This window comes from Muscardinus avellanarius (genome assembly GCF_963383645.1).
Source record: "Muscardinus avellanarius genome assembly, chromosome: 6".
Taxonomy (NCBI): Eukaryota; Metazoa; Chordata; class Mammalia; order Rodentia; family Gliridae; genus Muscardinus; species Muscardinus avellanarius.
In genome coordinates this window covers 65,602,880-65,616,948 of record NC_137791.1, presented here as the reverse complement: position 1 = coordinate 65,616,948, position 14,069 = coordinate 65,602,880, and the positions used below count along the sequence as shown (strand labels likewise).

The following is a 14,069-nucleotide window of genomic DNA, read 5'->3' as shown; positions in this document are numbered from 1 at the left end:
GGGTCACGGGACTCTGGGCCCGGGCCAAACTGAGTGTAGCAAGCTAGACCCCTGGAGAAACCAGGCCCAGTAACACGCTGGGTTCCGGGCGGGGGTCGCGCGGGGCACGCCAGCCGGGTCCTGGGTCACGGGACTCTGGGCCCCTTGCCGAACTGTGCGTAACATGCCAGACCCCTGGAGAAACCGGGCTCAGTACCCTGGGTTCCGGGCAGGGGTCGCGCGGAGCATGCCAGCCGGGGCAGGGTAGCGGGACACTGGGCCCCAGGCGGAGTAGTGCAGAGCACTCTGGACCCATGGGGAAACTGACCGGGTTACAGTGCTACTGAGTGAGTGCCTGATCCCACTACCTCCTCAAACCACATATACTGTCTTCTCTTCTTTAAAAAAAAAAAAAAAAGGAACAGAAAAAAAAAAGAAAAATATAGGAGAGGAGTTTAGAAAGCCGTTATGGATGCCAGGACACTGGAGATGCAGACAAAACTTATCTAAATGCCCTGGAACTTATGGAAAAATTTCCCGTGAAGGAGGACAGCTATTTCTCTATATTGTTAAGAATCTCAGACATCACCCGTAAGGAGAGAGTTTAGAGGAGACCAAGGAGAAAGGCGGTGTTGAAAGAGGTCTCCGCGATGGCGGTGGAGACTGGTATTCAGGAGAAGCAGAAACCGGATCCTACTACCCTTATTTTTTTGGAGAAATTACACCAAATGTCGAATGCTACCATAATGCATGCTTAGGAACACTGGACAACATTCAGAGTGGAAAAAGAGCCTGGGAAGGATTTGAAATGGTGGAGGCAGTGGCAATGGCAGTGGCCAGTACTCAGGGGAGGCAGATATCTGATACATTACACCTGGAACCTTTGAAATAATAACCACAGAGACAGTGATCGGAAGCTGCTGAGGGGTTAGGCGGTGCCGGGGCCAGTGGCCGACATTGGAGCTTTCTGTGAGGCAAGGCCAGTACTGAGGCCTCTGTGGCTGGGATTGGAGCCTGCCGAGGGGTTAGACCGATGCTGGGGCCAGCGAGACCGGCATCGGAGCCTGCCATGAGGCAAGGCTGGTGCTGGGGCCTTCGAGGTCAGGTCCCGAGCCTGCTGAGTGGTTAGGCCAGTGCTAGGGCCAGCGAGGCCAGCATCGGAGCCTGCCGTGAGGCAAGGCCGGTACTGGGGCCTCCGAGGCCAGGATAAGAGCCTGCCGAGGGGTTAGGCCGGTGCTCGGGCCAGCAAGGCCGGCATCGGAGCCTGCCGAGAGGCAAGGCCAGTACTGGGGCCTCCGAGGCCAGGATAAGAGCATGCCGAGGAGTTAGGCTGGTGCTGGGGCCAGCGAGGCCGGCATCGGAGCCTGCCGTGAGGCATGGCCGGTGCTGGGGCCTCTGAGGCCGGGATCGGAGCCTGCCGAGGGGTTAGACTGGAACTGGGGCCAGTGAGGCCGGCATCGGAGCCTGCCTTGAGGCAAGGCCGGTTCTGGGGCCTCCGAGGCCAGGATAAGAGCCTGCCGAGGGGTTAAGCCAGTGCTGGGGCCAGAGAGGCCGGCATCAGAGCCTACTGTGAGGCAAGGCCAGTGCTGGGGCCTCCAAGGCTGGGATCGGAGACTGCCTTGAGGCAAGGCCAGTACTGGGGCCTCCGAGGCCAGGATAAGAGCCGGCGGAGGGGTTAGGTCGGTGCTGGGGCCAGCGAGGCCGGGATCGGAGCCTGCCTTGAGGCAAGGCCGGTACTGGGACCTCCGAGGCCAGGATAAGAGCCTGCCGAAGGGAGAGACCGGTACTGGGGCCAGCGAGGCCGGCATCGGAGCCTGCCATGAGGTGAGGCCAGCATCGGAGCCTGCCATGAGGCATGGCCAGTGCTGGGGCCTTCAAGGCCGTGATCGGAGCCTGCCGAGGGGTTAGACCAGTGCTGGGGCCAGTGAGGCCGGCATTGGAGCCTTCCGTGAGGCAAGGCCAGGACTGGGGCCTCCAAGGCCAGGATAAGAGCCTGCCAAGGGGTTAGGCCGGTGCTGTGGCCAGCGAGGCCGTAATCGGAGTCTGCCTTGAGGTAAGGCCAATACTGGGGCCTCCGAGGCCAGGATAAGAGCCTGCCGAGGGTTTAGGCCGGTGCTGGGGCCAGCGAGGCTGGCATCGGAGCCTGCTGTGAGGCAAGGCTGGTGCTCAGGCCTCCGAGGCCGGGATCGGAGACTGCCTTGAGGCAAGGCCAGTACTGGGGCCTCCAAGGCCAGGATAAGAGCCTGCCAAGGGTTTAGGCCAGTGCTGGGGCCAGCAAGGCCGGCATCGGAGCCTGCCTTGAGGCAAGGCTGGTACTGGGGCTTCCTAGGCCAGGATAAGAGCCTGCTGAGGGGTTAGGCCAGTGCCGGGGCCAGTGAGGCCGGCATCGGAGCCTGCCGTGAGGCAAGGCCGGTCATGGGGCCTCCGAAGCCAGGATAACAACCTGCTGAAAAGTTAGACCGGTGCTGGTCCAGCGAGGTCAGCATCGGAGCCTGCCGTGAGGCATGGCCAGTGCTGGGGCCTCCTAGGCTGGGAGCGGAACCTGCTGAGGGATTAGGGCCAATGTCCAGCATCGGAGCCCGCCGTTAGGCTAGGCCACTCCTGTGGCCTCCAAGGCCAGGATCGAAGCCAGCTGAGGGGTTAGGCTGGTGTAGGGGCCAGTGAGACCAGAACAGGGGCCTCCCATGAGGCAAGGCCGCTGCTTGAGCCAGTGAGGTCTGGATCAGTCCACTGAGTAGCCAGGCCACTACTGGGGCTGTCAAGAGTGGGATCGGTACTTGTAACGCAGCATAAACAGGGAAATATCACAGAAAATATAAATCAGATGCTTCTCTTAATCTGCAATAACTAGGAGGAAAGGGGCAACAGGAAGAGGTTGAGCTATTAAAGGGCCCTATAGTGAAGCAACTAATGTGACCAATCAGAGGGTATGTAATAGTGGAGGATGGAGCCTCTTTAAAATGCAGGAGGTACATAAACAAATGCATCAAAGTTAATCACCAAAGAAGTGTGGGATGAAGGGAGGGGGAGGGAATGGGATGGGGGCTTGAGGAGGGCTAATTGGATGATGTGTGCTTGTATATCCTCTCAAGTCTTATACTCCAATGTGATTGATATATGACAATGCACCAATTTAAAAAATAAATAAATTTAAAAAAAGATTGTCAGCAGAGATGAAAGGAAGAAATAGCCAAAAAAAAAAAACCACCCATTCCTCACTGCCTCTATGGAGGGGAGATCACAGGGTGCTAAACCATAGTCATTACATTCTAAATAGCTCACTGTCACCCCAAACTCCAAATGTCTGCTCAGCAAAATGTTCATACCAGCTATTCAGTCATAAAGTTCATTATTCTTCTCATTTCCTCTTCCTGGTACTACACAACCCACAAAAGAAGCTGCTTGCCACTCTTTATTACTAGTACCCCTTCAGCCTAAAAGAGTCGACCAGAGGAGCCAGGAAATAAACATTGGCAGAAGGAATGGAAGAAGGAAGAACGACAAAGCTGCCAAAAGAAGGATTTTAGAAAAAGAATTCAATCACTATGCAAGTGAGAAGTAAATCCTAATGACAGAATATGGTTTTAGAAGTCAAGTTACAGCAAGCTGAAACATACAGAGCAAGAATGCTTAGAATCTCAATTCCAAAAATATACCTCAAGAAAGCAAGGGAACAAATTATCCTAGAGGTAAACAGGAAGAATAAAGCTAAAAGGGGGTTGGGGGCGGGCAGACACTGCAAAGATATCTGATAGCCACTACTTGACCAATGTGCATGGGAGGTTTCTTTCCTGTCGATTATACTACCAGGGTTTTTTTTTTTTTTTTTTTTCCACATTAACTTGGAATCTGCCACCTTGTTAAGACCTAACTCTTCAATGACCTTGTTGATCCTCTCATCTTTTTCATGGTTTGTCATAGTTGTTGGGAGCCAAAGCGCTGCTGAGAACTGTAGGTTTTCTCTCACCATCAGGGTGCCCATCACAATGTCATCCTGAAAGCAAATGGTGTTTTAATGAGACACACTGACCATCACTCTAGTGTGTGTAGCTTAATCCATGAAGATAACAAACCCAAGGTGGACTTCTGGCTAAGGGCAAACAAACTGGCAGTGAGTCCACAAGCAGACAGCTGAGGAGCCCACGAAACCATTTCACCCCCACCTGCTCACCCACGTGCCGCACAGGGGCTTAGGATGCTACCAGATACCCTCAGATGGCTGAGCACGTGGAACTGACCAGGGTATCTTCTAGGGGGAGGAAAAAGTGCAAGAATAGCAAAAAAGGACAACAGGTTTCCCTTTGGAATTGTTAACAGTTGGATTGATACCACTGGATCCCAGGGTCATATTCCAGGCCCTCTCTGCCTTTCCCTTTACCTCCACCCTCAATATAATGAGAGATTATGAAAAGCTGGTGTGAAAGAAGGTATTTCCAGCTGAGCTCAGTGGTGCATACCTGTAATCCCAGTACCTGAGAGGCTCAGATAAGAGGACTGCAGGTTTGAGGTCAGCGTAACTTAGTGAGACCCTGTCTCAAAATAAAAAATAAAAAGGAATGGAGACATAGCTCAGTGGTAGAGTGCCCCTGGGTTCAATCCTCCTCAGTAGCACACATACAGAAAAAAAATGAAAAAATAGAAAAAAATTTATTTCCATGTGCATATCCTATGTTCAACTGTAAGCACACTAAAGTATGAGCCGAGGCACTAACCTAAAAGAGAAACCCACTAATACTTACTTGTACCACATAACCTGAATAACATTTGAAATTGGCAGGTTGAGGTGCTCCATTTATCAAAACATCTCCAGATAATCCCCGGGGATCTTTCCTTGCAGCTAAGACATCTAGCAACCTATAAAAGACATAATGTTAGGGCACTTTTTCCCCCTCCAACACAAGCCATATCTCAACTACTCTGAATCCCAATTCTGCTCAAGATAGAAAATGAATAAGACAAAATTCTATGGTTTAACTAACATTTTAACACACACACACACACACACACACACACACACACACACACACACACACTTCTCAACTTCTTTTCCATTATATGCGCTTAGAAAGCCCCAAAATATAAAAGAAGAGCAACATGAGCTTATGTAGCACAGATGTCCCAAATGACCCTTCTGGTCATCTGACCTTGGTGGACCAGACCCAGGTAATGGACTTTTTTTATCTAAGATGCATGTCTGTGATTATACTTTCTGTTCCATCTCCCCACTTTTAATAAAATCCCTTACTTTTTTTCTTCTCATTAATTCATACTATGGCCAACCACAGGATGCCAGCTACTTTATCATGCCACACTCCTGGCATAACAGTAGCCCAAATGTATGTTATCTGTAGCACCTCAAGCCAGACTGGACATGCGAGTAAAAGATCAGTCAATAACTCCTCCCATAAAACTGATTTTTTTAAAGGACAATGGAACTGCTCAGAAAAGGGTGACTTATATTTTGTGTTATACTCACGAAGATTTTCCTCCACCTGTGGGTCCCAGGATGGCATTGAGTCCAGGTTTCATGATCCCACTGTAAACACAAACACATACTGATTTATCATTCCACTTTAAACAAAGTTCTACTCAGTGTCAGTTGACCTTGAAGGTTGATGAAATTGTATGCAGAAATCAAGTACCAATTCAAACAAGGAAACAGAAAAGGAATTACTGATTAATATAAGTCTAGTCTACAAAGGAAGTTAGTCTCTACTGAGGAGTAGTAAGAAAGATAGTTCTGGTTCTCTATGTTCCTCTTTCATTTAGTTTTGAAATTATTTATCCCTTTTGGAAAAGAGACCTGTCAAATGCTCAAGGTTCCTTGAAATTGGCCTGGCGGTACTGCTCAGTGGTAGAGCCAGTGCTTGGCACGCAGGAGGCCCTGGGTCCATGAAAGGCAACAACAAAAACAAAGTTCCTTTAAACAAGTAACACACATTTTCGTGAGGTCTCTCGGTTGCACTTCCTCCTCTTACAACCGTGTAAATAACAGCTCCTGGGTAATGTTGACAACCAGAGTCTTCAAATTAGCTTACGTGCCAACTCTTAGTCAAGCTGTACACAATTAAGTGATCATTAACTCAATAGCAGTGATCAATACTACTGATCTATCAGAGGAGTGGCTGGCAAAGATTTTCTCTCATTCTGCTGGCTCTCTATTAGGGTTCTTGGCTGCACAAAAGCTCTTCAATTCAGTGCATTCGCACTTATTAATCCTTGTTTTAATTTCTTGTGCCTTGGGGGTTTTATTGAGGAGGTTTCTACCAGTACCTATATGTTGGAGCACTGGTCCTATGCCCTATTCTAGTAACTGCAAAATGACTGATTTAATTTCCAGATCTTTGATTCATCTTGAGTTGACTCCTGTACAGGGTGCGAAGATGGGGTTTAATTCCATTTTTCTACAAATGGATAACAAGTTTTGCCAACATCATTTGGTATAAATGCTATCTTTTCTCCAGCCTATGTTTTTGGCTCCTCTGTCAAAAATCAATTGGCAGTATGTGTATGGATTTGTTTCTGAATATACTATTCTGTTCCTTTGGTCTATATGTCTGTTTATGTACTAATACCATGCTGTTTTTATTACTATAGCTCTGTAGTATAGTTTGAAGTCAGGAACTATGATGCCTCCTCTTTGGTGCTTATTGCTGAGAACCATTTTGGCTCTTCAGGGTCTTTTTTAAATCTCATAAATTTTAGGACTGATTTTTCCAGTTCTAAGAAGAATTACTATGGTATATTGATAGAGATTGCATTGAATCTAAAGATCACTTTTGGAAGAATAGCCATTTTGATAATATTTATTCGGCCTATCCAAGAGCATGGGAGATCTTTCCATCTTCTAGGGTCTTCTTTAATTTCTTCATTGGTGAGATTGTAAATTAGTGCAGCTACTTTGGAGATCAGTGAAGAAGTTCCTCAGAAGACTGGAAATGGAACTACTATATGACCCAGCTATAACATTCCTGGGTATCTTCCCAAAGGGACTGAAACCAGACTGCTATAGTCATACACACATATTTATGTTTCAGCAGCACAATAAATAGCCTAATTTTGGAATCAGCCTAGCTGTCCAACACCAAGTGAATGGATCACAAAATTATGGGATATACAAACAATGGAATTCTACTCAGCCATAAAGAAGAAAATTATGTCAAATTTGCAGGAAAATAGATGGAACTAGGGAATATTATGCTAAGTGAGATTAGCCAGTCAAAAAAATAAAAGGTCAGATATTTTCCATAATAAATAGAAGGTAGGGAGAAACTGAGATATAAAAGGGACTCTAGACAAAGAAGGAAAAACTCTAGTGGAAGGGTGGAGGGGACCTACGGGAGGGAGGCAGGTGGAAAGAGGGAGATTTGATGAAGGAAACAGTTCCGTGGACACAATGAACATGCACAAAATTATCAATGCCCATCTCAGTGCTGTGCACAGGGAAGGGAAGGGAGCAGGGTGGGAGTTGGGAAGAGGATTGCCAAGTGCTGAGTACATGTGTGACTCTATCACTCTGAACTCCATCATGACATATGAATATAAAACACCAATAATCAAACAAAGAAATTAATAGTAATTTTGCTACTAAAGTCAAATGAGACCAAAAAACTTTTTTATTATTATTATTATTATTTTTTTTTTTTGCAGGGCTGGGGCTGGAACCCAGGGCCATTCGACCTCCAAGTTACAACTTCTACCCTATTTTTTATTCTTTATTTTTGAAACAGGGTCTCACTAAGTTGCAGAGGGCCTCACTAAGTAGCTGAGACAGTCTGCAATCCTGCGGTCTCAGCCTTCCGAATGCTGGCTCAAAAAACATTTTTTAAGCAGAAATCTAAAGGCTAGAATGAAGTACTCCAGAGGATAAAAAAGCATCATCAGTGCTTAACACTGAGGGAAAATGTCTTACCACTTAGCAAAGGAAACACATATCCTCACGACAGTTCATTTCCTTCCTTGTTAAGTGTCTGAGAGTTAGCTGGAAAGTACTTAATTTAAAATGGGAAGTGCCGGCGTGGTGGCACACGCTTGTAATCGCCACACTTGGGAGGCTGAGACAGGAGGATCGCATAGGTTCGAAGCCAGCCTCAGCTACTTAGTGAGGCTCTCAGCAACTTAGTGAGACCCTGTTTCCAAATAAAGTATAAAGTAGGTCTGGGAGTATAGCCCAGAGGTAGAAAGCCCCTGGGTTCCACCCCTAGTATCACCAAAAAAATAATAATAATAATAATAATTTTAAAAAATGGGGAGATATCACTCCAGTAGGAGACATTCTTTGAAGATGTCTAGGCACAGAAGAGACACACAAATAAGTGGACATGTAAGGATAGTGAATATTCAGATAGAGCAGAAAGGAGGAAGAAAGCACATCAGAACCTGCAGATTCACAAGCAGGATGAAGAAATGAACACGAGCTGACTCCAGGGCTGGCAGAGTAAGCATACAATGAGTCTGGCACTTCTTGATCTGCCAAGGAAGTATCAAAAAGTGAGAGGATCCATCAGAATAATGAGGGAGAACCCCATCTTGAATGGTCTCCCACTGGTAAAGTGAGGAACAAGAGAGGCATCGAGATAAATAATGATGAGGACGCATCACTCCTGAATGTGACCAAATATATCAGGTCCATATGTTCAAACAGCAAGTAGGCAGAAGAGACAATGACGGAAGCACGTTTTCTGCTTTGTAGAATACAAACTATAAGATAATATAATTAGAAAATCGCCCGTTGGCAACTAGAACAGCGGTTGCTGACCCACATAGGAGTCATCACGAGTTGGTGACGGTGGAGTTTGTTGAGGAACAGGATTCTATAATAATGGCACAGCGTCTCCTCTTGTAATGCCAATCAGGTACAAAGAGGAACATCACCGAGTTGTGGTGACGTTCAGCAGACAGCAACAGGCCCAGGTGATCACCTTTAACAACACCTGCAGTGAGCGGGGACTAGAAAAGAGCAGGGGGATGAGTCTGAAGAGATGCCACGTGGTGGTCAGTGAGCTGCGTGGGGAGCGAGGTGACGGGCGCCCTCGGGACCACTCTGCCTTCATTACCAGGCCACATCTTCCCTCCGCTGTCACCAGACAACGCTCGAGTGATGACAATAAAGGAGAGGCTCCTCCTTTTGGAAAGTAATGCTGCAGAGGCTAGGGATGAAGGAGGATCACATGCACAGCCCGCTCTCAGATGGTTCCCACACCCAGTAATGACAATGGGTACAAAGGAGACACAGAGACTGGAGCAAATGGAACAACAGGGAAATTAGGGAATCTGAGGGACGGGGCATGTGCGTGCAGGCTTATACCTGCAATTATTTCAAAATAAGTTGTTAATCTGAGAATCTCCCAAAGAGTGTAATGGACTCCCTTCACAATTATAGGACACCCCACACCGACAGGAATGGATGGTTTGTACCACAGGTGCTGGATATGCAGAAAAAATGAGCAAGAGACAAAGATGTCTCATCAGGCCCAAAACACTTCTGAATTCTCATGGGAAATTTTTATTTTAATTTATTTTTACAAAAGAAAGGAAAAAACAAAAAAAAATCAATATTATAACCAGCTCTTCCAAACAGTTATCATTATGCATGGTGTTGGTGCTAGCAAACCCAAGTCAAAAATAAGATAATGAAAGCAATTTTCACACATCCTAGAGACTCTACCTATTTGGGTTTATTTGTTTGATTGTTGGTTGGCACTGGGGTTCCTGGAAGCCCTTCTATGTCCAGGCTACACTCCCAGACCTATTTTTATATTTTTATTTGGAAACAGGGTCTCTTAAGCCAGCAAGGCTGGCTCTGAACCAGCGCGATCCTCCTGTCTCCGCCTCCCAAGCGCGGGGATTACAAGTGTGCACCACCACGCCCGGCACGAGACTCTACCTATTTGAATCCAACACGTGGGAGAAAGATTGGAAGCACTGGAGACAAAAAGGGGATGGACCTTCTCATGGATATCTAGAGCAGCAATCTGAGTAGGCAAGTACACCCATTCTCACTGCCTTCAACTGAACTCCAAGACCTGACTGCATTTTTATGCATCTAGAAAAGCACAAGACAATGACTTCCTTTGCTGAAAAGCATACTAGCAAGGCATAAAAATGGTGAAAACTTTGCATCCATGAAACATTTTGGGTTAAGTTACTAATCTACTACATTGAAAAGATGAGCAAGAGGAGCTAAGAATGTGCCCCAGTGGTGGAGCTATTGCCTGGCATGTGCAAGACCCTGAGTTCAGTCTCTACCATATGCATACACACACACACACACACACACACACACACACACACGCATGCACACACACACACACACACTGGGGGCCGGGGGTGTAGCTCAGTGACGGGAACCATGCTTATCCTGCTCAAAGCCCATGGTTCAATCCCCAGCACACACACAAAAACAAGACAAATGCATCATTATACGGTATGCGTCCCACACCTACCCAACCTGCACACACTCAAATCATGTTGCCTCCTACCTTTTCAGCACAAAGTCTTGCTCATTATGTTTCACAAATACCTCGTCAGTTTCATAAGTCTGTTCTACCTCATGATGCAACAAAAGACAAAAGCCTTGCAGCCACCCTTCTTCTCCGTACCCATGTAGGCAGGATTTTTCCCCCTTCTGGTACTGAGTATTGAACCCAGGAGCATTCTACCTCCAAGTTACACCCTCAACTTTATATTACTATTATTATTGTTGTTGTTGTTATTTTTATGATTATGTGAAACAGGGTCTCGCTAAGTTGCTGAGGCTGACTTGCCCCACACACTCGGGTAATCAGGACTTTTCTTTTCTTACCTTTTTTCTTTTTCTTTTGCGGCACTGGGGATTGAATCCAGGGGCATTCTACCTCCAAGTTACACCCTCAGTCCTTTCTATTTTTTATTTTGAAATAGGGTCTCACTACATTGGTGAGTCTCTCACTACTTGCTGAGGCTGTCCTCAAAACTGTGATCCTCCAGTCTCAGCCTCCCAAGTACTGGGATTTCAGACATGTACCCCACCGTACCCGGTGCTAACCAGGAATTTTTTTTAAGAAGAAAGCGAGGGTTGCTGCAAGGACAGACTCTGATCCTGCAGTGTTCCTGGCCTCAGCTCCGGCAGCTCTCAGTTCCTCCCCATTTCTCTCCTGAAACTTTCTACTCTGTATTTGTACCGAAAAGACCATAGCTGCACACAAAACGTCAGGAAAAAAGGACAAACGTGATTCTATATAGATCTGCAGACACATGGGGTCAAAGGACTATTTTTATAACTATTTCCCCAGCCTTAGAAAGTCAGGAAAATTTGCTTGCTTTGTCTAGGAGGAATGATTTCCCCTATCGAACAAACAAGACAAATAGGCCACGCTGTCTGAGCAAACCCAAACCCACTTACTGCACTCTAGAGAGGAAGTTTTGATTCAGGTCTCTAGAATTCAGAAAAACATTAACACGCTAAGGCTAGCATCTGTGAACTAATACATACCTGATAGTGAGAAGATTCCATAGAACCCTTCATTTCCCCCTCATACGAGCTCTTACTTGAACACCACATTTTAAATTCTAAATTTACTGCTGAATGAAAATACTTATGGGGTACTTTTAATATGGAATCAATTACTCTGGATCTTAAACTATCACTTTGCATTTTAACTGAACAACAAGAGTTAAATTATTGTTGCCTTATATATATTTTCTACCTGATATTACTATGGAACGAAAGCATTAGGTGAATTAGTACACACTAAGCTACTATAATTGGGCCGTCAATTTAAAATAGGCTTATGTGTAAATCAAAGTATTTTCACAATATACTACCATTTCAACTTCCTTGTTACTAGAATGTAAAGGATATGTATAAGTACCCAAAAAAGCCTGACTCAGAAAGTCTATCAGCAGTCTTCTATTTCATATATTGGATAACTAAATCTCAAAGTTATAATTAAATCCCCACAGTCAAAAAGCAGTGAATCGCGCCGGGCGTGGTGGCGCACGCTTGTAATCCCCGCGCTTGGGAGGCGGAGACAGGAGGATCGCGCAGGTTCGAAGCCAGCCGCGCTGGCTTAAAAGACCCTGTTTCCAAATAAAAAGTATAAAATAGGTCTGGGAGTATAACACAGAGGCAGAAGGGTTTCCAGGAATCCCATTACCACCAAAAAAATAATAATAATAAAAAGCAGTGAATCATACAGCCAGATTTTCTTGCACCAAAACATAAGACTTACACAGAAAAAATTACATGATACCTTCATTGTTCAGTTTCTCAAGCAAAACTTGATATACATGGTATATCCATATTTAAAACGTGTAACAGCTCCTTACAAAATTAAACATATACTTAACAAGTGAAACAGCCATTTCAGTCCTAGATTAACCAAAATAAGTTAAAGCATGTGTCAATATATGTGCATAAAGATGAGCACACAAATGCCAGCAACTTATTGGTAATAGACAAAACCTTCACTGAAGGTCAATAAAGGGTTTTTTAAAAGTTCATGCACCTACTTGATGTTTGATAGTATTTTTTTCTCAACTGTTTTCTGACAAAACAGAAATCCACTCTTCACTTTTACTCGATAACAGATGTTGTGAAAGCTTAACACAGCCCCTTCGGGAATTGTCTTTGGATCCCCGGGAAGGCCATTGGTCTTCTTTATTGACATCGGGATACAGAACTGGTCATTATTGGAAGACATCTGGAGAGTGTCTGCCTTTCTGTGAGGGAACAATGATGGTAAATTGATGTTCCCAATAAATGAAATTATAAATGCTGGAGAACAGTACATTTAAGCCAAGTCAGTTGTAAACTTCCCTGCAGAGGATTCCTTTACAACTTTAGAACACAACTTTGAACACTTGCACTCCAATGAAATACCAAATAAGTAAACAGTTAAGAGTATAAAAAGGGGGAAATTCACCAAATGATGTATGCTTGTATGTTAGTATAACTTTGAATCTCACTACGATGCATAATTACATAATTACATTGTACCAACAAAAGTATGACAATTGCTCAAAAAACATAAAGCAGAAAAAAAAGTAAGATTTAGATTTGTCTGGCTTGAAAAGCATATTTTGATACAACTTCAGGGACAGCCTACATGACCATCCCATCATCATTATCTACCCCTGATTTTTTTTATTTTTGGAGTTTACAAAATTCTATTACCAAAATAGGCTTAGTTAAGAAGTGAGGGACTTGAGAAATTTCTCTGCATTTATAGCTCCTGACTTTACATCTCTGGTTGTTATGACCAATCAACTACAAAGGTAAACTCTAGAATGAAACAACAGATTGTCATCAAAGAAACAGAATCTATTTAAAGCAAAAGCAATATTAAGAAGTCAAACTGGGAAGGGTGGTAAAAAAAAACAACTATAGTCACAGCAGCTACACAGAGGCTCAAGCAGGCTGATCATAAATTTGAGGTAAGTCAGTCTGGGCAATACAGCGAGACCCTGTCTCCTAGAGAAAAAAATAGAGGCTGGGATGTATAGCGCTCACAGGCAGAGAGAGCATATGCTTGCAGCCCTGGGTTTGATCTTCCACACCAGAGGGAGAAAGGATTAAGAATTCAGTAGATGATTTAATAGTAAACAAAGATTGGGAAAGCAAATTAGTGAACCAAAAAGCTGTTATCTAGAAAATAGCTAGGAAAAAAATTATGGGTGATGAAAATTATCACCACGAAAAAGAGAAAAAAGAGAAATACATAAAAGTGCGTAGGAAACACAGGACAAGAAGTAAAATGTCTGGCATATATATAACTAGACACCTGGAAAAGGTCAGGAAATGGAGCAAAATCAATATTTAAAGAAATACTGGCCAAATATTTTCAAAAACCAAGGAAGGTATTGGGCCACAGACTGAAAAACCTGGACAGATACAAAATATGCTAAACACAAGAAAACCATACCCACACATGTCACAGTAAAAGGATTAAAATAAATAAGTAATCTCTAAATAATTTTTATACCCCAAAACTTTGTGTGTGTGTGGGGGGGGGGGTCTGGAGGTGGCACCCAGGGGCCTTCAACCTCTGGTCTACACTCCCAGACCTATTTTGTATTTTATTTGGAAATAGGGTCTCACTAAGCTACCG

At 44.7% G+C, this 14,069-nt stretch overlaps 1 protein-coding gene across 1 annotated transcript in view; it reads right to left on the bottom strand.

Annotated features, from left to right (window-relative positions):
• The window catches only part of LOC308264064 (broad substrate specificity ATP-binding cassette transporter ABCG2-like), a gene marked incomplete at both ends in the record, with an annotated part of 28,881 nt that extends 16,219 nt beyond the window's left edge, over nt 1-12,662 (bottom strand). Inside the window, 4 exons of the mRNA XM_080697207.1 lie at nt 3,821-3,973; nt 4,719-4,833; nt 5,456-5,515; nt 12,472-12,662. Of these exons, the coding sequence (XP_080553333.1) occupies nt 3,821-3,973; nt 4,719-4,833; nt 5,456-5,515; nt 12,472-12,662 (519 nt within the window). The remainder of the gene's footprint in view (nt 1-3,820; nt 3,974-4,718; nt 4,834-5,455; nt 5,516-12,471) is intronic.
• Nucleotides 12,663-14,069: the final 1,407 nt, after the last annotated feature.